This window comes from Lissotriton helveticus, chromosome 7 (genome assembly GCF_964261635.1).
Source record: "Lissotriton helveticus chromosome 7, aLisHel1.1, whole genome shotgun sequence".
Lineage (NCBI taxonomy): Eukaryota > Metazoa > Chordata > Amphibia > Caudata > Salamandridae > Lissotriton > Lissotriton helveticus.
In genome coordinates this window covers 1,283,449,923-1,283,476,143 of record NC_136068.1, presented here as the reverse complement: position 1 = coordinate 1,283,476,143, position 26,221 = coordinate 1,283,449,923, and the positions used below count along the sequence as shown (strand labels likewise).

Genomic DNA, 26,221 nt, shown 5'->3' with positions numbered 1-26,221 from the left:
TTTTCCTGGGCCTAACCTAGCCACGTGACACTGCCTGCTACTTCTCGCCTGTGAGTGAGAGGTCTGGACTTTGCTTGACATCCTGCTTTCTAAGGTTCTCCAAGGGGTTGACTGAGCTTGCCTCCTGTTGCGGAAGTCTCAGGGACATCAAAGTCTTCACTTGCATCTTGCTACCAGCATCTGGGCTGTTCTGCTGAGACCTGATCTGCAAAGTGGTGCCAAACCCAGTGCTCGGTCCTTGAAGGTGGATTTGGTGCTGCAACCAAAAAACCAACGCATAGACTCCAAAGCTTCAGTTTGGAACCGGCACATCCTTGCACAACAGACGCATCGCTGCTGCCTGCACCGAAGCCGTAGAAACCTTTCACCGAGTGCGTGATGCAATGATTTTGACTTCAACACAGCCCTGACTTTACTGTAGCGCCTCTGAAGAACCACCGCAGCGTGAGTCTCGACAACGCACCATCAATGTCCATAGTGCACCATTTCGATTGCGTGAATCTCGATCAACGCATAGCCTTTTCTCCGGGGGTTCAATTCCGACGCCGAAGAATCAATGCTCTGTGTTCTCACAGATGCATTATCAACACTGCATCACATTAAGTAACTAAGGCCTCGCACAGCAACAGACGCATCTCTTCCAAAGCATAAGGCATTGCCCCAGATCAGCAAAGCTTTGACGACACTCCACTGCCCTAAGGAACAGACGTCATCTGCATCCGTGATGACTCACCTCCTCCGCGTGACACATCATCTTTGATTTCCGATGCATTCAAGTTACTGTAAGGGAGTCTGCGTGATTCCTGTACCCAGACCGTGCTCCATCGCAGTAGGACTGAACTTTTGGATTTTTTTCTGGTCAAGTGCGAACAGATAGCACCAGTTAGAGCACTGAATTTTGATTTAGTCTTTGAAAATTCATATCTTGATGTGTGTGTTGGATTTTTATCATATCAGTCTTGTTTTGCTCAGATAATGTGTGTATGGAGTGTGGTTTGTGCTGTGTGTATAAATACTTTGCACATTGCCTCTTTAGTTTAGCCTGACTGCTCTGTGCTAAGCCACCAGAGGGTGAGCACAGCTAAACTTTGGTATATACTACACTTACTGTCAGGATCACGTAGCGGCGCGCCTACCTGATCAGTAAAACTACATCCCCCATAATGCATTGTGTGGCTCCGCGTCCTATAAACAGGGGCAGGATCAGGTGTCCTTGTGCGTGATTTTGTTTGTATCCGGTCTGCTGGAGGAAGGACTCTTGGCTGCTCTCTGCCTTTTTCTTGTACTGGAAGTTCCCGTGATTTGTTTTCCCTGTTGCCTGCTCGGGGTTCCGAGCGAGGCGCCTGCTGAGCACCTTTCCTCTAGACTCTGGCTTCCGGGTCTATGGTTTCTATCGTCCTGCAGAGCCGGCTGGTGAGCGGGCGATTCCGGAGTTTCGGTGCCAAAGAAACTTGCTTTCATCATAAGCGTGAGTAAACGCTGTGTTGCTGGAGATCTGGTTAACTTGTATTCGTTTCTATCTATTGTTTGGAGTGAGAGCGGAGCGCTGTGGCGCTGCCACGCGTTACCGCTACGAAGTCCCACATAGCTGGGGGAGTCTGGAGTTGTTTATTCATTTCTTAAGTGCCAAAGCGGAAAGTGGTAGGGAGCTCTACACTTTACCGTGTTTGATGACTGTTCTGGTTTTTTAGTTTCTTTCTCTATTTTGTTGACTCCTTATTCGGATCTGTACAGCGGAAGATAGTAGTAGGAGGCTACATCTTACCGTTTGTTGTTCTTTTCTTGGACATTATCGAAGTGGGTGAAGGAACCCTTACTATTGCCTGTTGGATGAACTTGTTTTTTGGATCTAAAAAGGTGGGGATTTTGCTTATGATCTTCTACACTGTATGAACTCAATACTCAGGGGTGCGTTGTGATTCTTTCTTTCTGTTGCCACATAACATTGCACACACCCATATGTGTTTAAGGAATAACGAGTTTTTTCTGTCTTCAGGGGAATCAGAAACACATATTGCTATGAGTGTTTAGATGTCTACCGCAGCAGGAGGGCACCTTTTGGATAGCATGAACCAGGTGATTAGAGAGAAGTTGTAGCGAGAATGAAATGAGAGTAGGATTTCATATGTGAAGTTTAACAGTGGTGTGTTTTCTTTTTCAGCTATCCCTTCACTGCTGTCCCCTTCCGTCCCTCCCTGTTTTCTTATTTTCCCTCGCCCGATCGCTCGAACACCCTGTGTACTAACTGTCAGGGTGTTGGGGAGGTCAGGAGGTGGAGCCCTTATTGCTACGATTGGACCCTGCGGAGTGCATCCTGACACTTACTCTGAGTAGAGTGTGGGTGCCTACCTAGACAGGTAACATACATCTGCCAACTGGAGACCGTATTTCGAACAAAAACATTTGAGTGTAAAAGCTTGTGCTTTCACACAAAAAGAGGAATGCAGGAGACAAAACAAAAAACTCCCTTTAAAGTCTTCTTTCCAGCTGTACCCAAGATAAAATATCCCTGTTGCTGTGCTTTTGCAGACAAGTTGAGATGTGTGGGGAGAAACACAGTGAGAGAGGGTTAGTGAGAGGCGAAGCAGCACATGTGGGAGGGAACTAGCAAACACATGCACTCTCCCATAGAGCTGAAGGAAAAAGAAACAGTAGTTTCTTAAATGTGAGCAGTGGAAGTTTACAAGTCAGCCAACCAAAAGAATCGTAAGGAGGCTATGCTCAGGGAAGAGGGAAAAACAAAAGAACAGGAAGGCATGAATAAGAAGTAAGCAAATAAGAGTAAAATTAAAGCCAACCAATGGTAACCAATGGGCTGGCTCTAGGCCCAGTGTAAGCCTACGATGGATCGGTTGCACTCCCTGAGATTTGTACAACTAAAAAAAATGTTACATGAAGATTTAATTTGGAGAATATCTTTCCTGCCCTGCCTAAAGTGTAAAAAAAAGGGTAGGCATTCACTGGCCAGTTGTGAAGGAGTACTTCATGGATTTCAAGGAACAACGAAACTCTCAAGTATCTCACATGCATCTATGAAGTTCAAATTGCGTAATCCAATATCTGCCAGAATGAATTGAAGCATTGCGCAGCACTGATAAACTTGCTTTATTCTCCTCTTCAATAGCTCACTGGTATTCTCAAAATGCTGACCCCAAGCTACTAGAGTAGAGTGAGCAAAAAAGAGGAAAGAAGACCACGAATACAGCAAGACAGCTTGTAGGTCAGCTGTAATTCTCTCCATACTTTGGCAGAAACGCTCACAAATGTGTTTAAGACATAACACTGTCTGCCATATTACTTATTTTGTAATGGCGGTATGGTGTTTGAAAACACAAGGCCTCAGTGAAACGGTTTGTTTATGGTGTATCAATTGAACTGCAATTTTCTGCCAATAATAAAGTGGTGAAACGTTTTTCAGTGTAGTTCAGTGGGATAAATTCCATTTGATGCCTAAAATGTTCAGAAAAATGTCTAGTCTGGGATCCCGCCAATGGTCACTGAAAGGATATTTTCTCTGCATGCTCATCTGGCAATCTGTTTTATGACTACTGATGTCAATCTATCCCCGTTTGGGTATGAGGTACAATAGTGCTTGACTTACTGAAGAAATTGGTCAATTGACTTTCAAGGTTGCTTCCTTCCCTTGTTAAGAGAAATCTGAGGATGACTTCCTTGTCTGCCCATAAGGCCCTACTGTGAAGATAGAAATTCCCCCACCTCATTACCCATAAGGCCATGGTGGTGTATGATTAATGACGACACACCTCATTGCCATCTTATTGCTACCTGCACATTGTGCATGTGATCAACATATCACTACCTGACACTGTCGAGGATGGGTGTCTTCAGGACTTGGAAGAGTCGATGCTGCTGGGGAGTTTCAGGACCCTTCTTCATTTCCCCTCTTGGAGATGGCGGGGGAGAGAATGGAGGAAAAAGGTCTCCTGGCTCCAGAATAATGTGCTCATCATCCTGTCATCCAAGGAAAAAAACAAGGATGAGGGGAAGTCTAACAAATAATCAACAGAGAAGAGACAGAAGGACAGGGAGGGGAATGAGACAAACAGAAGAGACACGCTCAGAAAGTGATGGACACACAAAAGCCAACAAAGATGGGCATAGAGATGGGGAGCAGCCAAGAGTAAAAGATGTATAAAAAAACAGAAGTGTCTAGAAAAGTCACCTCAAACGCCCTAGAGAAACAGCTCAGACAAGGCATGTTGATAATGAAAGACCAGGAAAAGTGAAGATGACAAAAAAAGGTATAAGGCTAACAGACATGCAGCTTACCCAGAAAAGCAAGGAGTGGTAAAAAATGACAGGCTATGATAGATACAGTGGTTGAGCTGCGCAAATGTGTAATGGGCGAGAGAACAATAGGATAAAAAGTGGAAATTATTAATAGCAGTGAACTGTATATTATACTTGGGATATGTCACCTCAGTTAATCATGCATGCCATGCCTAGGCTCTTGTTCTCCTAATTCTTTGGGTAAGCCTTCTTTGAAATTAATGGATGGCTGTATTGGTGAAAGAGGCAAATTGAGGACTTTTGCCACAGCTTTTAAAAAATGCATTATGAAAGTTGAGGTGAAAACACACAGATCCGTCTCACCTCCATATGCTTGTAACCTTCCATTTTTCGATTAGAAGACTATTGATCGATGCGATCTCTAGAACAAAAATCAACTTAATGAAATGGGTTTTTCACAAAGTATAAACAGAATGGCGTTCCCTAGGTTCACAAAACCAACCCGAAGAATGCTTTAATTTTTAAATATTTTTTTCAAGTTGTTACTTGTATTGGTTGCAATAATGAAATATCTACTTATGGGATTTTTTTTCAGACCACCTCTTTCTACTCCTTCTTCCTCCATTTTCAGCCTCTTCTAAAAAAAACAACACCACCATTTCTTTCTTTTGTGCTCTTCATTTTAATATTTGTTTGCTTAAGTTAAGCCCGAACTTTCTTTATTTTCCTACTCCCCCACTGTATGGAGTTACTTGGAGGGGCATTTAGAACATCCATTGCTCTCCCTCTTATGTTTCTTTAACACACATTTTGCTCACCCAATGTGTCCATCTCGATTGCTTCTTTTTCTCCCCTGCACCTCTTGTCTTTTGGTCCCTTTAGAATTCCTTTTTTTAACCTCCTACTGTTCATGTCTACATTAATCTGTGCTCTATCTGTCCCCCCTATGTTCCGGTTTCCTCATTTTGGTCATGGTATAAACAGAAAACCACCAACTGCAAGCCTAACCTCTTTAGCTTTATGTTTTCCTTCAATGTCTTTTTTTAAATTTCACAAAAACTTCAATTTTTTTCTTTCTGGAATTGTATTTAAGTTTTTATGTACTTTTGTTAACTTTTTTCTTTTCTTTTTTACAGTTCTCTGAATTTTGTTATCAGGTTTTATTCACAGTAAAATGTACTAATCCTGGCTAAATAAGGAGAAAGACCGCAGTGAGGGTGGGTTGTCTGTAGAAAGCAGAAGGTCTAAGGGGCACATATTTACTCCTAGGGCTTGTCACGTCACCTGCTCTTCACAGTGATAGGAAGATTAGCAAGCATTTGCAATGCAATAGGTCTTGCATTTGCGAGAGTTTAAGGTATTGGCATTGTAAATGACAATGCCTTTTATTTATCTGTTTTGATAACTAACACATAAATAAAAGGTCTATCTGTGTATGCTGAGGTACAGGGTCTCAGGTAATCCCAGAATTCTTTCATATAATCATTTAGCTTTAGTAGCAGGGGAGGGGGATTAGGGCACTCTGTCCTATACGATGACAGGGCTTTTAATTTCATATGTATTAACCATGCTAACAGTTTTTTTATTATGCATTTGTTTTCTAATTGCGGCATGTATACTGCATTTCAGAGCAAGATAGTTTGAATAAATATTATAAACTTAAAAAAAAAAAAACACACAAATAAAAGGTGTTGTTATTTATAATGCCAATCTCTCAAACTCTTGTAAATGCGAGACCTATTCAAGAAGCGGCAGCCATTGTCCGGGACTGCTTGGAAAGTGATAGCATGCAAGGCGCGCTGAATGTTGCAGGAAAGCATGTTGTGCATGCAGCAGGAGACTCATTAAAGAAAATAGTGCTTACAAACTAAATAAGACATACCCTGTAACAACAAAAGTAAAAGGGCCAGTCCTCAAGGGAGGTTACAAATGAAGACAAGGCGGTACTAAGGAGGGGCTAGCAAGCCTTTTAATGAATCAGAAGCCAGCATTTACAAAGGACAATGGCACAAGCCAAGGAAAAATATGGGTAGAGAGTTGGCGGAGCCTACAGTCCATATTCGACTACAGCATGCCTCCAGAGCAGCGCATGTGCTGCCCAGGCTCATCCTAAAACAAGCATTTACAATGCAATGGTTTCGCCTTTGGAAAAGTTAGAGCTATTGGCATTGTAAATGACAAAATTTGTATTTATGTGTTGGTTTTGAAAACAGATAAATAAATGGCATTGTCATTTACATTGCCATTAGCTTAATCTCTCGCAAATGTGAGACCTATTGTACCCTACGGACGAGCTCAGCAGACAGCAATTACTACCACACACACACCCAGAGCCACACACACACACCCAGAGCCAGCCACACACACACACACACACACCCAGAGCCACACACACACACACACACACCCAGAGCCACACACACACCCAGAGCCACACACACACACCCACCCAGAGCCACACACACACACACACCCAGAACCAGCCACACACACACCCAGAGCCAGCCACACACACACACCCAGAGCCAGCCACACACCCAGAGCCAGCCACACACCCAGAGCCAGCCACACACCCAGAGCCACACACACACCCAGAGCCACACACACACCCAGAGACACACACACCCAGAGACACACACACACACCCAGAGCCACACACACACACACACCCAGAGCCACACACACACACACACACACACCCAGAGCCACACACACACACACCCAGAGCCACACACACACACACATACCCAGAGCCACACACACACACCCAGAGCCACACACACACACACCCAGAGCCACACACACACACACACACACCCAGAGCCACACACACACACACACACCCAGAGCCACACACACACCCAGAGCCACACACACACACACACACACACACACACACACACACAGCCACACACACACACACACCCAGAGCCACACACACCCAGAGCCACACACACACACACCCAGAGACACACACACACACCCAGACAATGGCCGCGGAGAGGTGCGGCCCTGAGGGGTGCCCCCGAGAGGGGCTTCCCTGAGAGGAGACAGCTGAGCTCCGATTCACCAGCAGCACATTCCGTTACACCACAAGCACTGCACGGACCACGGCTGGGACGACAACACACGCTGGCCCCACAGCATGATTCAGCTTTTTATCCGGTATATTCCACTGAATGCACCATGGTGCAGCCCCCGAGGGGTGGGCTGTGAGCTGCAGTTTGTCCTCGTGCTCGGTCACAGACCAGCTGAGAGGGGGTCGCCGAGGGCTTGTAAGCACACCAGCCTTTCTATGTGTGAACACAGGTAGCAGCAACAGGGCGAAGGGGCATCCCGAGCGAGAGGGAGATATAGTGCGATAGAACCGGTGTGTATGTGTGGGTGTCTGTGAAGGAGACAGCGGGTGCGAAACAATGAGGGGAATAGGTGGGAGACGGAAGAAGCAGCAACAGTGAGTGAGATTGTGTGTAAAGAGGTAGCGGAGTAAAGAGGTAGAATGGATTTTGGAAGAGGGAGCGTTAAAATTAATGCAATCACGAGGGGGAGAGGCGTGGAGGAAGGGGGAGAAGAGAGAGAGAGCAGAGATAGAAAGAGACAGAGCGATCAAGAAGTGAAGAGACACTGAGAAAGCTAGGATGGATATTAAAAAGTGGTGGGGGGACAGAGCGTGTGCGACAAAGGAGGGAATGAGACACGGGTGAGGGTATCACGCTACTAGAAAGTGGCAGCCACAATAACCCATGCAGGACCTACAAAAAAAAAAAAAAAAAGAAAAACAATCCGTTCATAAACACCCAGCCCATTTTAACAATCTCCGAACCAGCACACCGCCCTAAAATAGAACTTGCAAATGCATAATTGTCGATTTTATTCAACCTTGTACCAACAGGCGTCAATTCTCCAAGGTTCTCCTTATTACAGACTAACGATTAGATACAACATTAAAGGTGCATTCTGACAACTGACTCTGGTGCATTTAGTGTACACAGGGCAGTGTTGGTGCCCCTGCCTACTCTCTGTCGGCACTAAAGAATCCTCCCAAACTCATAAGTGCAGGCTGCAAAGAACTGGAGATCCGAGTCCCTGACGGGGGGGGACACAAAGGAGCTCGCTGGATGGGCGTGGCCCCTGCTGCATACAGGCGGTGGGGGTGGCATGTTGTGGTGGGTTACGGTCTGGTGGCCCCGTTAATGACTGCGGAGCAATAAAACGTGGTTTCAAATCCCATCGTCTCCCCTGACCACATTGTGTGATCCGGGCCAATCGCGGTCCGGGTTGGAAGTGTTAAGAAACAGAATCGACAATAACGCCCAGCGCTACAAAGTGCTGCCACTTGAGCGTACAGTAGGAGCTGGAAGGAGGGGTGCGGATGACTTTCTCCTCCGCTGGAAGCTCTGAAGCGACATTCCGTTTTTTTTCGCCTTGTGGATTCGCCCCTCATAAACATCTCACCTGTACAAAGTGTTTCAATCAGGACCCGACAGTTTTTACCTTTTAATGTGCCGATGGGCAATGTGTAAAAAGGCTTTTATTTCTGGGGCGTATTAAATGGAATGATTTCAACGCCCCACACAATAGCAAAGCGCACGTGAGCGGATCTCTTTCCCCAGACCCCAAGAGGCAACTCCCCCCCTCCCCCCCCCCAAATATTATTCCTTACCCCCGGCCCCCCCACCAAAGCCTCAGAGTTGGAGTCGGTAAATGTGCACCGCGCAGGTAACTTGACGCCTCTGTGTGACTAGAAATGCTCGATTTATCACGTGAATAGAATTTCCTGCTGTGTCCGCTCGCTGGATTTGTCTGTCAGTTTTACATACTGAGTACATAGGAATGGCGAACGAGTGTATAAGGTCGCCCAAGGTAGTGGAAACCATTTTGGAGAAGCCCATTTTATTTTATTTTATTTTACTTTGCGCTCAGATTCTAAGCGCTTCTTATTTTTCCACAACATGTAAATAGAGCGACGGTGAGGCAGATAAGATTCTGTGCATTTCACAGCGCTTGGAGTAACATAGTTTTCGTTCGTAGTGCCACTTAAAAAGCACGTCATTTATTCATCCGCCCGACCGAACCAGTGACCTACAAGTTACACGTTACCCACGCACCTCGGCAGCGGGCGCTTAACTCAGTAAATCACATTGAAGCGTGAGGAGAACCCGTTACCAAGATCACAAGGTTGATTTGTGGAACGGTGAGATTAGAAATCAGCGTGTTTCAAGGCAGTTTTTGTTTCTGGGCTGAGGGTGCAAAAGGAAGGGCGATGATCTCTGCAGAGCCGGCTCAGATGTTCATCGCAGCGAGGTGGATGTCAAAGGTTTAGCTAATAACTCTTCTCCACAAGGGCCTGGTCAATTAACTCCGGGCTCTGCAGTTTACTATCACCATTAATCTGTTATGCGCGTCTCTGCTTTTCGAGTATTTTAGAATGACTACCTCTGCAAACAGCACGTGTTCTCCCAAAATAGGACTCTTTCCACCTCGATTGAACATGCACATCTGTGCGTAAAGCCTTCGACACAGTTTTAATGTGATTGACAGCCGTCTAAATCAATAAATATGATACTGTGCAGCACACAAAAATTTTATGGGCGCTATAGGGAAATTGGGAGATGCCCTCCTGACAGCGGGTGCCCATGAACTCCTGAAAGGGCGGGTAGAGGTATGGTTGTTTAACGTGACGTTGTTAGAAGCATGCAAAAAACACAGTTGATGGACAGAATGTAGAACTATGTCATACATTCACCCCAGTACAAGGATCTGGGCCTAAATCCATCGTTTTTTTGCACTCCACACCACCCTGGGTTAGACACTGGCTATATGCAAATCAGCTCTGACCCTGTGCCTCATGGGAACAGTCCAGTCCGAACTACCAAGCCATGTCTTTCCCAGACCGGAATCAAGCATCCAAGGACCGGTTTCTGGCTATCAGCCTTCATCAGCCTGGATAGCTTGACTCCAGTGGTGTGGAGAGCCTGGGACTCACGTCTGAGCATACCAAGCCCACTCGGGGTGAAAATTGCAAAAAACACTGTTGTTGTTAGAAGCATGGGCACAGCTGGGACACTTTTTGACAGCCCATGTGGACGATTTATAATCCTAAACATTACCGCTTGTGTATGTAGCCCACGCATCACATGCATGAACTGTCTTCTCTTTTGCCACCAGGGCTCTCCGTCCTTCCAGAACAGACCACCAGGTTGATTTAACCCCCGTGTACCCACCCCCAACCCCCTTGCTATCTTTTCAGATTGCTTCCAGCCCATCCCCCCTGCCCAGGGCCTTTAAACCCAACAAGCTGAGCATTCCTAATTCCTAGCCCCCCCACCCAAAAGAATTCCATGGAGGCGGAGCCCCAGGCTGGGAGAGTCCAGCAGTGGGGCCGGAAGAGGGGGGCTGGGAGGAGGACGAGTATGTTTGTGCCAGCAGCGAGCACCAGGCAGTGTCACGTATTTTGTTAAATCTTGAGAAAATATTTTTCTCCTACCTTGTGAAGGATAGGTTATGCTAATAAATAGCGGAAGTACGTTCACCGTTTTAGCCAAGCTTACCTTGAGTGGGTCTTTGGACAGCTGTTGAACTGGTTTTGGCACTTTCCAGACAGCTCTAATTTTAAAAGATGGGTACTTAAAGGTGCACCTAAAAAAAGGCCCTGCAGCAGTCGTCCTCCACCCGCCCCCCTCCCCTCTCCCCCCCGCTTTTAGTGTAGTAACAATCCATATCCATCTAACGAAAGTGCGAATGTTAACACCTATAACTACTTCCCAAAGCCATAGGCGCTTTACATGCTTCCAGCCAGAAGCAGTATTGCCTGTAGACGAGAACCTTGATATGCCTGCCTTTTCCATCGGCACATGGCTGCTGTTTGCCATCTGCTGCATAACCAGCAGCGTTTTGTTTAAAAGTGGGTTTCAGATCCAACGGACCCCCACGTTAAAGCACCCCACAGAGTGCAGCCTGATGCTCACGCTGAAAGAGGGAACTGTCGCTTTCTATGTGGGCAAGTGACGCTCTTCACGAACTCGTGAGTGGACTGGGGTTAAGAGCAGCATAGAAGAGTCTTAAATAAGTATTCAGATCGAGTACTACTTTTCAGCAGCAGTCATTTCAGGGGGCAGACGGATTCCCGAATAGTTTGCGTAATGCTTCTAGAATTGTCCTAGAAGTGATAAATCAAAGACATGAAATTAATTCTGTCTTGCGTGGCGGTTTATTGCCTGAGTTGGACTCAGTCAATATAGTGTGGGTTTAAAACGTATTTGGGGGGTGCAGAATGAAGGCTATTAGGAGTACTGTGTTCACATGGGCATGTTTTCTGCGGAATGAATGAATGAATTAAATGCTTGTAAAGCGCATGGCTACCCGGAGGCATCCCAGCGCTAAGCAGGACAACTGAAACCATCTCTGGGTTATTTGGGGAGTGCATTGTTTCAACAAGCTAGTCGACTCTGGGAGATAGCTTGGGAAGTGTACATAAAAGGGCTCTACTGCGCTTCAACACAAAGCCATGCCCTCAAATGCTTGAACAGTATCCCCTCTCATCTGTCGCTCCCAAAGCTTCTGCCCCGCATACAGTGAACTTAAAAAAAAGTGCGTACTCCCTTTTCAGAGGTAAAATGTGAAAGACGATGCCACACTGACCCGTGATTCACTTTGATCGCATCATCAAAAATATCGTTTTCCCGTGGCTTTGTAATTTCGATTGCAGCAGTAATTCCTGCGATGCCACACTGACCTGTGATTCACTTTGATCACATCATCAAAAATAATTTGTTTTCGTTTTCCCGTGGCTTTGTAATTTCGATTGCAGCAGTAATTCCCGCGGCTCGGCCTCTAGGGCATTTTAAAAGCCTCGAGTGAAGCCGCGGTGCAGCCAGTTGGCTTCATTTGTCAGTGGCCCTTGATCAGCCATTTCTGGTGGCCCGGCTACTGTTTCTCCTCTCTCGCCACAAGCACAGCGTGAAAAAAACGCGGTACCGGAGCCTCACTTTTAGGATGCTGTGGTTCACACCCCAGAAATGCACTAAAGTGGGTCACACTATACATAACACAATAAATAAATAAACAACAGTCCATCTCGTCGACCTACAATACAGCACGTTTCTATTCTGAATTGAACTCAGACCCCGCACGCGCACAGCATTTCCTTGGTTTACCCCTTAAAGGCTTGTTCTTGAAGGTTAGTTTCAGAATTAATGGTCCTGGCTGACCTGGAACAGGGGCCAGGCTTTGCAGGTTGCTGGCTCGCCCTTTGTCCCATGTATAAATAAACTGAAGTAACGTAAAGTGGGCTTGAATGTGATTCTTGTCACCTCCGGGGTCGTTAACATCGGGCACACGGACAGCGGGAGGGGGGGGCGGGAACGGGCACACAGACAGCGGGAGGGGAGCACTCACCAGGACTTCTTCTGGCAGCGGTCGGCCTCGAGGAATGACCCAAAAAAAGCTAAAAAAAAAAAAAAAAAACACCGCCCACCGCCGCATGACGTTGGCAAAAGCCTAAAATTCTCGGGAACGCCCACGAATCTGCTCCGGCTATGACGGACAGATCTCTGTTCCAATGGCTAGCCTCCATTTATGGAGCTAGCCAATGGAACAGAGGGGCAGTGACCAAGCCACATACTGTTGACATAAGATTTCGCCTGCGCCGAAAAGCTGCGCGGTGCGCAGCTTTCGACAGGCGAAACCTAAAAAGTGATGGGCTTGCCGACTAGGACATAACATATAGTTTGTCAAAGATAGGCAGCCTCAAAGACGGCAGGTTCGGGTTTTGGCACAGGGCACAGCGCTGGGGTTCATAGATTTTGAAGGATTCATAGGAGTAGAGCTCACTACCTGCTTCGAATAATGTTTTTCCAGCCTGCCCGTGCAGTTCATCTTCTCAAGAATGTCTACAAAATCTAATATTTAGTTTACTTTCTTTAACCTCCCTCAGTTTCCCTGTCTCCCTGGTCCATGGGCTCTCACATCCAGTTAGCAACAGACTAGAATCAAGTTAGACGATGAGGCGTATATGTATTCACAGCTGTCACTGCTATAAGGTAGTAAACCAGTACCTGACTTGTGAGCAAAAAGGGCCTCCCACTAAAATGATCAATTCAAGAGATTGAGAAGAACGAGTTTGACCCGGACGCTGTCTTTGGAAAGGGTCAGCCCTGGAAACAGCAGGGGTTGTGGTCGCATGGGCTGTGCATATAGAGTGCCTGGAGTGAGGGCGCAGAGCCTCCCACGGTGAGACCCAGGTCACCTTTTTATTTTTATTTTAGATGGACCGTTTGTGGGTAGCCTATTTAGTAGAAGCACACGCCTCATGTTAGCAAGGTGCGAAACAAGGAAGTGAGTGGGTAGGGAGGGATGAGGATTAAAGTTCTCTATTAAATAAATATTGGTTAAACAAAAGTGAAATACAAATGGCCCATGAGTCACATCACTTTAAATGTTCTCTGAAATAAGTGGCCCTTTTAATAATAGAACGTAAAAGCACTCGGACGTGGGAAAGCGCTCCTAAAAGGCAAAGGCCGATCTAAAAGTAAAACTTAAAAGTTTGTTGGCCATGTTTCGTCCCTTGCCCTGGCTGCCGCTAAATGACACCATTGCTTTACTGTCTTCGAAATATGTCTGCTAGTCATCATTTTGGGACTTTGTGCAACTTTATAGGTGCCAATCAGGCATTACTACAGTGCCTTGAACATTTAAAGTTGTACCGCATATCTCTCTTTTCGTTAAAAGGGACTGTGATGCAGGAGACAAGGCAAAAGTGAATATGGAAACAGGAAATGTAAGATGAATAAAAGGGTGATTCGGGAAGACTTCGAGGAACTACGTTACTTACAAATTCATATTTAGAGAAAATTGGATTGTCTAAATACGGATTCTATATGTTAAAATGCGATGCTTGAGTGCAGAACGTTTGTCATTGATAGTTGTGCTCTGTGTAGAGTGTATTCTTTTCAATGTAAGATGTTGAAGGGAGCATATATATAAATATTAGAGGCACCATAGTGAAACTGTTAGGAGTGACGGGTGAATGGATTATTTTCTTTTTAAAGTTCGCTTTATGGGGCCTGTTTTAGAGAGCTCTCCATATGTTGGAATACTAGCACACACCGCATGCCACATATTTTCTGGTTTAAACCCGTGCAGAGATTAAAAGTCTGGGAAATCGTTTAATGGGTCAAGGACAGAGTAAACAGTTTGAGACAACCTGAGACAGACAGTGTCAACAGAAGGGCAGTAAGGAACACACAAGTGTGCCCAGGGAAAGGAAAATAAAGCGGTATGCATCCCTGCCCTGAAGGGTCGACCTGATTTATGCCCCATGGCTGGACGGGAGCCGATCGCTTCATATTGCTCCGATTTGCTACCAGGCCTGTTCCACGCTTGATGTTGAGATGAGCAGCGCCTCGGAGATCCGCGGGAGGGAGACCCACACGGGCCGGCCAGGGGGTGTAATTGATTCTGGAGCCTGAGACAACAGAGCGCAATTTGTTTTGAGCCTGGGTCGCAAAGCAACACCTTCTGCAGGGGGAGGCGGGGTGACTTTCTGCTGTGTGTGGCAGAGATGGAGGTGTGGCATTGGTACTTGATGCAGACTCCAAAAGCAGCAGGAAGCACCGTATTGCTTCTGAAATACACTGCTGTTGGGTGGGGATATGTTCTGGGAGAGGGTCAGCGCCTGTGAACGTGGATGGCAATCCTGAGTGTGACAGAGCAACAGTCATGGTTGTCCTAGGGGTGGCTGCAGGCGCCTTCTCCATGGGCCGTACCTGCCGCAGAGCTCCCAGCTCCCGAATGCTAAAAAAAAAAAGTGCTTACCCAGTAGTTAAAAGACACGGTGTAACGCCGCAAGTAAAAGATCCAGTCTGGGTGGGCCAGGCCAAAAGGAGACAGGGCGGTAACAAGGAGGGACTAAGAAGCTTAATTTACAATGAAAAGCCAGCGTTTAGCATGAATGATGAGGTAAGCCAATGGAAAGGAGGGGCGGGGCTGAAACTCCACTGCTAAAATGTCCCGGTTACAAGCGAGAAGCGTGCGTGCTGCAAAGCATGTCTGCGAGACCTAAAAAGCACATGTCAAAACGAAGCAGCAAAAAGTACACAAAGGACATTGTCGAAAACATTTTTGACGGCTGCACACCAAAACTATTTGTCTGCCCTGGAGTACATACAACTTGCCATGTTTGAAACAACAGCAGCAAACCGACAGCTAACTTTCATGCCCAGTGACCAGGAGAAGGACCGTAGCTACATACTGTTATGTTGGTGTCTTGCAGGACTGTTATGTTGGTGTCTTGCAGGACTGTTTTCTAGCCGCCTAAGTGATCTCAGAATTTCTCAGGCAAACCAAAGGCGAGCCAGAATCACTGCTGACGTTAACAGGCAGACCAGGTCAGTGATAGAAGAGAGCGGTGCAGTCAGGACAGTTTTGTTTGTTCTGCAGCAGAGGGGGAGAAGAATACCTTAACAGAATTATGGCATTTCTTCCTCTGTTTATTCATTAATCTCTTCTGCCACTGTCAATAGTTTGTGAGACCTCAAAACGATGAAACATGCAAAACTGTTCTTGTTTACAGTATGTCGAGAAAAAAATTGTTGTCTTTGAAGCAGAATTTCTGCCCAAGACAGGCACACACTTTGCCAACAAAGCCTTGCACAGTGAGGATATCATCAGTTGTCGGAACAATAAGGACACTTCCATCACACAGAAGATTTGGACATGAAGAACAAAGCCAGGCATTCTGCTGCCAGATAACACTTGGACCATATCACTGGCTTCAGGAAGAGTTGATACAAGTGGATAAAGAGCGATTTAATTAGATCCCAACTAGAGCATCAATACATGCAATTTTTACAGGAGAAGGTTGGTAATGGGTCCAAATTACAAGTCTGATGCTCCATATCATTTATAGTTGGTGCAATGCAATTTATTCAGTGTTTCATACAGCATCCTCCTGCTTTTTTCTTTTCAGGCTGTTTTGAGCACCTTGGATAAGCAAGTCATTGCTTTGGGAAGAGACGAAAAAGTTACTCACCTTCGTTAATGCCTTATTGGGTAGATTATCGAGCCACATTTTCCTTACCTTCGAATTATCTCCAGGTGTCAGACTGGATCCAGAATACTTCAGTGAGAAGTACCCCTGTGTTCTGGTAGGTGGCATCAACCGGCTCCACATGGCATCGTACGTGCCAGATTTGACACAAGCAGTGCTTATAGAGGCACCAACCCCGCATGCTGACGTCACTTTTTGCAACTTTCCGCGCCAGGAGCATACCGCCACTAAGAACACTGACCACTGGTGTGGAAATCTCGGGTCGTGAGACGGGAAAGGTTTCTCATTATAAATCCATTTGCAGAGTGGGGAGGATGGGTGGGTAGAAACGAATCTGCGGATAGCTAGAGTTTCTACTAGATAAGGCATTACCGAAGGTAAGTAACTTGTTCATCTGATAGACTTCTAGCAGCAGATTCCATACCTTAAAATAGATACACAAAACAATTTCACCTCAAAAAGTCCTGAAGGACCGAACTGGTAAAGTGCCTATCCTGACGAACCTGACTGTCCAGGCGGTAGTGTTTTGTGAACATGTGCAGAGAGGCCCACGTTGCAGCCTGACCAATGTCCAGGAACTGAACTCCACAAGCTAAAGCAGTGGTCGCAGTTTTGGCTCTGGCTTCAGATTGATAATTCTTGGCCAATGCATAACAGATCTTTGTGCAGAGCACTAACCATCGATATATGCTTTGTTTCTGCAGTCTTCCATTTCTTGACCCCAATGTACCATATGAAGAGTTGGTCATTCACCAGAATTCTTTTGTACCTTCAAGGTAGAACAAACCTTCTGGGTCCAGACAGTGGAGCCTCTACTGTTTCTTAAAAGGATGAGGGGGGGGGCAAAAAAGGAAGGTTAGGGTGAAGAGTCTATATCCAAAGGACCAGCTTGTCAGGGTAAAAGGTAGCATACAGAGGATGCACTGAGAATGCCTGCAACACACAGACCTTTCTGGCTGATGTAAAAGCCACCAGAAAAGCAATCTTGATGGTCAATAACCACAGAGGGCAGTTGTGCAATGGCCCAAAAGGCAAGCATATCAGGAAAGGATGATAAATGGCCTCCCGGGAAACAAATAAGGAAAATTGATACGACAACTGGAAGAAAGCAGAAAAGGCTGAAAGTTAGCCCTAAACTATGCTCAGAGCAGAGTCCTGCTGTACCAAATAAAGAACACATATTAAGACCTGGGAAAGGGGAGCAGATAAGGGATCAATGTTTCTCCATACACACTATGATACAAATTTGTCCCAGAGGCAGACATAACGTTTTGGTGGAGAGACGCCTTGCTGACGCTACTTGCTTGATGCTACAAACTGTTAATACACATTAATCATTTCTCACGTTTAATCAGGAAGAGATGGGAGGGTAAGTGAGAGAAAGGAGAAATGGAAATTGACATTCATGCTAACAAATGCACCGAGTGTGTTTGGAAGATGTAGCACGACCCACTCACACATCAGTATAATTAGACTGAAATGGTTGGAATTTTGAAAACGCAATAAGAATGGTATGGATAAAAAAATAAAGTTGTTAAGCACGAAATGAAAATGTCTGCAGAGACACAGCTAGTACAAAGATAGAGGTAAACCTTGTTACTTCAAAACCCAGCCAATTATGACTCAACTCTTTCCATTGGCTGTTCCTGCTATCAGTAAGTGAAGACCAATTTCATGTACTTAATGTGACTCAATAAAACCCCTTCACTACTGGACCAAAATCAATCGGCTTGTCTCTGGCTTTTGTTTTTGTGGGCACGAAGGCTGGGAATTGAAGCCACTGGGTTACTCAAAACAAGAGATCACATACTAGTGTGTACAGTGCTAGAACACAAACAAGCACTTTTCACTGTTCTCTTAGGCTCAATTAGGTCTGAAGGAACTTGTATCGCAGCGGGATAAAATTCAGAAGCATTAGCAGAGGCATAAGTGGCAAACATTTAGGCTCCAGGCAACTTTGGCCAGACCTTAGCTACAGAGAAGGAGCAAGGCCAACTCTCAAGGGATCAGACAACCGCAGGCCCAGATAGCTAAAATCTCCTCTCAGGAATTGGTTCCTCTTCTACTCTTGATTTTAGTACCAGGTTATCACAGCTGCTTAAGGATATACACTTGACCCTCTCACTTCCTGAGCATCCACAATGAAAGTTTCCACATGTGCCTAGTCATAGCAAAGAATGATCGTTCATGTGATGGAAGTCCAATGATTCACAAAAAGCCAGTAAAGATGAAATATGACAACAAAAATAATTTTCACCTCCCACAGGTGGTTAATTCACTTGACATACATCCACATACAAAGAGAAAACGACACAATTAAGACTAGGTTAAATTAAAATAAAACAACCTCACACTCCGGCAGCTACGCTTGCAGAGTAGTTCCAAACAATCACTCCAACACAGCACACTGCAGTTAAAGTACTTCAAGCGCATGGCTGTATATACAGACATTCACAAGCTCCCTGTTAAGTACCAATCATTGCATCTCACAATCACAATGTCACAGACAGAGTTCAACAGTCATCCTCCTTACTTTAATACCACGGAGACAAGCAGATGATTCCTGCCCTGGCCGCAGAGCAATTATATCTCCCTCCACAAGTAGGCTGACGGGCAGGTTCACCAAGCGCCCATCTCGGTACGCCCAATGCAGTGACCAGGATGGGGCGGAGGGCATATGCAGATCAGGGTAGAGTGAGTCAACCCACTGGAAATGTAAATCCTTTAGAGCATCTGAAAGAGAAATTATATGTTCTGAGTCTAGCCAGCGAGCAGAGGACAAATGGGTTAATAAAACAGTTAAGGGAAAGTAGTTAATAGAGGGACAGCAGTAAAGAGGGAAGAGGGGATTAAGGTAAAGGAGGAAGACCAGAAGGATTGTAAGGGAAGGAGTGAGAAGAAAGGAGGAGGAAGGAAGTGAGTGTGCGAAAAAAGAAAATTAAGAGAAGGAAAGTACTCTTCCTAGGTATGTATAAGACCAGGACAAGGTTCCATCAGAGTTTTCATCCTCTAAATGCCAACACTTCAGTTTTAATAATGTTAATCTAAAAAAACCATTTCTCTGAGTGTGCCTATACAGCATTCAAATTACGCGGAAGGCCAATTGGGGTAAGATAAAATAAAATCACATCATGTGCATGCATTAATACATGCAAATCATATGATGCTATACAAAGTGGAACATTCTTAGTGTTTCCTGTATCTTATAGTCACCTTAATAACTAAACATCAATTTTTACATCTACAAGGAGTGTTCCTTTACTGACAAGGAGGACGACCAAACTAAAACTGGGAGAGGATGTAGCCTTATGGTAAGAGAGGTCGACCTCGAAGCTGGGGAACCGGGTTCGAGTCTCGGCAAGGACGCCCAACATCCTGTGATTCTGGAAAAATCACAATCTCTCCTTGCCTAACAAAAATAAATGAGTCTATCTGTAATTAAACTGGTGCTCATGTAAAGCGCTATGAGACCCGATGTCTCAGGTATAGTTTGCGCTATATAAAACTAAAAAAAAACTATTGGAGGTCATTGAGTGTGAGCAATTGAATTCATTTTGGGGTTTGGCAGAATATTATGTTATGTTTGTGAATAATTTTGCTGTTATTACTAAACTAATGAGATTACTCATAAAAAAGGGAGAAAGAGGAGCGTGGAATGATGAATGTGAGATATTTTACTTGTGTCAAGAAAAGTAAAGTTAAAGCTCCTATATTCATAATATATATTCCGAAATGTAGCATTTTTGATAATGGATTCAAGTGCCTATGATCTAGGTGTGGTTTTGATGCAACTGCATGAGGGACGAGAACAAGTCAGCACTTGCATCAAGAACATTAAAAGGTGCTGAGAGTAGGTATTCAGTGATTGCAACACAGGCATTAACATGTTGTTAGGGGGTCACAATATTTTAGGACCTATTTATGAGGAAAAAGTTAACTATGAACTGACCACAAGCCACTGGTAGATGTTTTCACAACTAAAGGTGGAACTAAGGCCACTCCTTGTTTTAGCTTAGTGGATATTTAGACTGCAAGAATATTTATTTGAGATGAAGAATGTACTGGAAATGGGAAATATCAAGGCTGATTATCTATCACAGATACCAGTACCAGTACCTTTAACAAGTGATTGTGAAACTGGTGAACGGATAGAACCTTTGCCTTTTGGTAATGCAATCACTGGTTATGAATGGAGGGTGGATTTGTGTAATGATTAAGGTCTGTTGAAGGTAAAACAACACTTTGCAAGAGGTTGGAGGACAGGATGGACCAGTAATGAATTACTTGCAAGATATAAATTTGTTGGGTCAGAATTGTCAGTAGTAAATGAGATCTTATACAGAGGCGAGAGACTAGTGGTACCAGAGTTCATTTGTGAAAGATTAATTTAAATTTTGCATGAGGGACACGGTAACATGTCACCCATTAAACGTAAGGCATATAACCTTGCCACTCCCTAATGCCTGCCGATCATGGGTGAGCGACTGGTACAGCGCACCTTAACTAAATTAGACATTATAAAAATTGGCGACCTGTTCCCTGACGGCCATGCTTTCGAAATAGGTGACGAGTCTCGGTTCCCTAACGCCACCTTTATGGACAAATTTGTATTAGGGTGAATTCGCTCTGCTATGTGCGCCACATTTCCTGACTTCTCACTTGAACCCCAATTATTCACTCCTCTCTCACTAGTCATCAAGAAAGACCGGGTGTCACTATACAAAGCTTGTGCAGCCCTAGTCCCACTCAATGATGACAAGATATGCAGAGACAGAGAGAGATCTGGGTAGCTCGATAACAGACGAACAATGGGCAGCATGCTGCACAGTCACGAAAAATGTCTCCCTTAATAGCCGACACAAGTTAATACACTTCACATTTCTATGCAGACTATACATTACCCCGGCCAGAGTCCATAAAATAAAGCCCTCCAAACCCCACAAATGTCGTAAGTGTGACAGCCCACTCGCTGATTTCGCTCATAAAGCTTGGACCTGCCCGCGTATACACTCCTTCGGTGAAGAATTCCACAAAACTTTGGGGGACATGATCAACTTACCAATAGACCTGTTACCGAAAATTGCCCTCTTAGGATACGTAGTTAACTTTCCCATAAACGTTTAACAACTTGCAGCCATTTGTCTTCTCTTGGCCTACAGAGAGGTGGCCATTTATTGGGGCAGCAGGACTGCACCTGCAGATAAGGGTTGGTTGGGCAGCCTGGCTTCTTATACTACAAGGAGTGAGGTGTATGCCACCACAGTACCATCTGCCTCACGGCCCAGGGACATATGGGGCCCTTTCAAAACTTACCTAGCATCTTTGCGGCACAACCGTCCCTCTCAGTTGGACCAAGGCATAGTCCCCACTGGGGTAGGCTAGTGGAGATCTCTATCACGCACTAGGCACTGCATTGTTCAGCTTCCTAAAGGACCTACGTGTCCTTTACCGTATTCACTGTGTTGCTGCAATTGTTTGGGGAATGGAGATTTCTCTATGGCCTAAGATGCTATATGCCTCTGGGGGTATTGTCCACTGCATATTGAATGTTGCATAGACAATGGCTGCACTCTCTGATGAGTCTTTCCTAGCCAAGCCAAACTGTATATGTACAAACTCTTTCATTGGCTATTGGCATTGACTGTGTATATCATTAATATCATGATACCACTGTAACAAAACGTGCGTGAGCCCTGTGCCCCTACAGTACCCAGGGCCATTCCTGGGCTCTGCAAGTGCAGTGGTACCATTAAGAGTGTATGGTGCTGGGAGGTTGTCCTTACAAACTCCACAGCACCATAATGGCTACACTGAAGACTGACAAGTTTGATATCAAACTTCTCAGCACATTCAACCCACACGGATGCCAGTGTGGGATTTAATGTAAAATGCACTACAGAGGGCATCTTAGAGATGAGCCCTGAAACCTAACCTACAATCCACGTCTTGTCTGGGAGGCTGCCTCAAGCATACAGTGACGGTCGCATCAGCGAGTAGCGATTTAAGCACCGCTCGATTACTTTGCCGCATACAGCACCAAAGATCGTTACGGTACATTTAACGCATCCCCAACACGATCTAGATCAGATACTTGACACTGAAGTTTGTCCAGCAGCTATACGGTTGACACAGATATGACAAATTGTTGTGATTTATGATTAGAAGGGACACGCTGCTTGTTCCGCATTTTGAGTTTTGCTGTCGCACTCTACACCCATGAGCAACTTGGCACTCTATCTTCATTGAGTCCTCATTGAAGGATTTTGGTGCCCTCCTCCCATCACTGTCCTGATGAAAACCCCTGTGTAAGGTGTTAACCAACCTATGTTGACATTTTGGGGTCGAAACGTCGACATTTCTTTTGCTTGATGCTAGCTCTTGAAACAACAGAGACTATATTGATTGTGTTTCACGAATGGGGTCTAGCTGCCTATAACGTGTATGAAAATTCAAGTGCCATTGGCTTGTTATTGAAAGCTCGATTTTGTTTTTGAATTGGTTTATGATCTCACCCTTTTTTCCATGTTTTTCTCATGATCACGTATCCTCACTTAAATTCACTCACCCATCCCCCTTATTTATCTGTCCTGCTGGGCACCTTTTGGACATATGAAATTATCCTTGTCTATATGCAAAGTAATTTTGGGGTGGCAATGTGATTAAACATCATTTGCTTCTGAAAAATCATTGTTGGAGAATATTCTTATGTTTACATTATTCTATTTTACAGTGTAGTCTATTGTACTACTATTCACCCAGGTCCCAGTACCATTGGGTTTACCCTTTTTATGTTAAAAAAAGAAAATAGGCTGCCAAACAGCAGACATGTTGCTGGACCCCTGGGGGGAAAGCCCCCGCTCTCCTGGGCCTGCAACAATGCACATCCTGGGTGAGGTGCTAGGTCTCCTCCCCCAGGATGGGCAGGGGGAAGCTTCAAAGGCATGACACCTTTGTGATCTTCTCCAGGCCACTTGCTGTACTCAGCAACTGGCCCCCACCGGTTCTGGCCCCCACTCTGGCCGGAAGACTGACGGGAAACCCTATGTGAGGAAAGGGGGTGTGCCAGCCTGTGCCAACTCCACCCCTCAGGTGGGAGAGGTGTGGTGTAGCACAACTCCGGGCTCTGGCCATCTTGAGGATGGGGAGCCCTGCCCAATCAGAGATAGGCTCCTGCCCCCCTCCCACAGGAGAGGAGCAGGATAGGGGGTGTACTCACCCCGGGACAGGGACCTATTGGTCCCTGCCCTTCCCCTACCTGTAACACCCCTAAATTTAGTATTTAGGGGCACCCTGAACCTTCCTTCCTCAGATCCCGATTTCGAAACAAGAAAGAAGACCAAGAAGAAGAAGACCTGCCATGCAGCTGCTAACAAGAGGACGACACTAACTGACTTGCCCCCAGCCCTACAGGCCTGTTGATCATTGAACCTGCTCCTGCTGAATCCCGGCATCTCCTGCAGACAGCAACCTTGAGAACCCCGGAGGACCTCCCTGCCATGATCCTCTTAGAGACTGGGACTCCCATGAGCAGTGGTTCTGCTCAAACAGCAATACCCCTGGTGCCAGCCAGGAACCACAAATCCAGCACACTCTGCACCCGCCGAGCCCGGCCTGTGCCTGAGTGGACAAAGACCCTGAGGACGTCCCCCCGGCGATTCTGACCTGGAATCCAGTGCCCAAGGACCCTCCTCAACGACCCAGACGCCTGCAGCCTCAGAACCAGAGACCTCTCCAACCGCGACCAGCAGAGGGTAAGATTTCCCGACGTAAAAAGACACCCCTGTACCCGGCGCCCCCGGCCTCCTGTGCCCAACTCCGGGGTGCCTACCTATCCTCCAAGAACCCAACTTACCCCTCGAAGTGTTGGTCGCTCCTGAAGAATTTCCGTCCCCGAGCCTGCAGCCTTTGTTCCCTTTTCAAGATCTCCATTGAATAACATTGAGCGCCCAACGGCTCAAAAGCACCCTGCACCCAGCCGCCCTAGTGCCCCTGGCAATGCAACCTTGGTCCTAATCTACTTCCCGCTTTGCCCTGGGCAAGTGACCAGGAGCCCAGCTTCCAAAGCCGCATGGCCTGCTAGCCAGCAGCCACCAACCGAAGACCCCCTGCCTCTCATTGGATAACATTGGGCCTAACTACCTCTGCAACCGGCTGCCCCTGTGCCGCTGAGAGTGTACCAACTGTACCTACCTGACCCTGGCAGACCCCTGAGTCTATGTCCAGAACTTTAACTCTGCCAGTCAAGTACTTACCTTAAAGTCGATGACTCACATTTCTTCCATAGGCTAACATTGACTGGTTTCACCTGAAAATTCTTTTAAGTGGGGAGTTTTGAAACTTTAAAATATTTATCTAAAATCAGCTGAACAACTAATTCAGATTTACTCACCTGTTATCAGGAGAGACCTCAGTGCTACATCTTTTAGCCCAATAAAGTAATTTTAACCATACTTACCAGTAACTTGAATTTCCTTCCATAGGATATCATTGACAGTGTCGATTTTTGAAACTTACAAATATTCTTTAAAAATCATGCCAACGATAAAAACGTAATTACTTGCCTATCCCAGTGTTGAACCTAGGAGCCCAGTACTGGATTACAAAAGTAACACAAACATACTTTACCTGCAAATTGAATTTCATTCCATAGAATAACATTGGTAATTTCACCTTGAAAAGTTTCGAAGTGTCAACTTTTAAAATACAATAATATTCCTTAAAAATCACTACTGAAACCAAAACACTTTTACTTAACTGTTTACAGGACATGTCCCAGGACTGAATCTTGGATCCAGTCCTGAGGTTTGAAAAGTAATCTACAAAGTAACTAATTGCATTTAGCTAGAAATTTCCAATGAGCTCAATGTTGCATTGTGTTTGAAATTGTGTTGCCTATTGCAACAACTGTAACTATTGTAATCAAAAAGTCTATTGCCTATTTGAAAAGTATTTAACTAAAGTATCTCATCCTGAGAAAGTATATGTTGATACCTTGTTGGTTCTAAAATAAAACAACTATATCTCGATACAAAACAATTGGCCTAGAGTTCAGCTCTTGAGTGTGTGAGACCATTTGCTGACTGAGTGTGTACAACAAATGCTTTACACTGTCCTCCGAGACTGCCTTACTGCTGGATCATGCTACCACTTTAGAGAGTAAGGTTATATCTAACTTTAGCCTCTGCCAAACCTCTGGGGACTGTGGGCTCTGTGCACACTGTACCTTACTTTGGTCCAGTATATACAGAGCCACTTTCTTGCAGCTATTATAAGTAATTTGAACTGGAAACAGAAGCTAAGAAACATGTTATGGAATTAAAGATCTATGACTCATTCAGTTTTGAGGGAGTCACCTTTTTTGCCTCCATGTAGGAGAGAACCTGCAACAATTGCTTGTACTTGGTAGATGAGGAATAAGATGAAGAAGAGCTATAAAGATTAAAAAGGTGAGTAAAAGAGTGAAAGCTAAACTAACTATTTGCGAGCAGAGTCATAATAGCAAACTGAAGAGAAAGACGTGCCAATTTGAGGTAGGCGATTGGATACATATGAAGTTGGGAATGAATTTTAGAAAAGGTGAATCTAAATTTTCTGATCCGAAAAGGATGATTATGGTTGTGGTAATACTGTGATGCTGGATGGTGCAGAGAAATGGTATGTAAAAAGGCTTGTTCATGATCACAGTATCGATGATAAGTGATAATAATGTTCGATTTCCCAGTGTTGATGCTAGGTTTACGGGTGAAGTCAAAAGATTAAATCCTCAAAGAGAAAGAAAATCCTATATATGGTTGATAGATTAAGTTCATGGAGGGACATTTTGACTGGATACATTCTCAGTAGTTATATGATATTGTATATATCTTTCTTTTGTTATAAAGGAACAATGTGTGGTACTGTGTGTAGCTAGTTATGCTACTT

The 26,221-nt window shown here is 45.2% G+C and overlaps 1 protein-coding gene across 4 annotated transcripts in view; it reads right to left on the bottom strand.

Moving 5' to 3' along the window:
• The window catches only part of TMEM94 (transmembrane protein 94), a 968,231-nt gene that overhangs the window by 668,454 nt on the left and 273,556 nt on the right, over window positions 1-26,221 (bottom strand). For 2 of the 4 annotated variants that reach the window (XM_078654522.1, XM_078654523.1), the window contains exons 6-7: window positions 18,834-19,033; window positions 3,821-3,972 (exon numbers count right to left, since the gene is read on the bottom strand). The exons of 1 other annotated variant lie outside the window; for it this stretch is intronic. In XM_078654522.1, coding sequence (XP_078510648.1) covers window positions 3,821-3,972; window positions 18,834-19,033 — 352 coding nt within the window. The remainder of the gene's footprint in view (window positions 1-3,820; window positions 3,973-18,833; window positions 19,034-26,221) is intronic. One more of the 4 variants, XM_078654524.1, reaches the window with a different exon arrangement.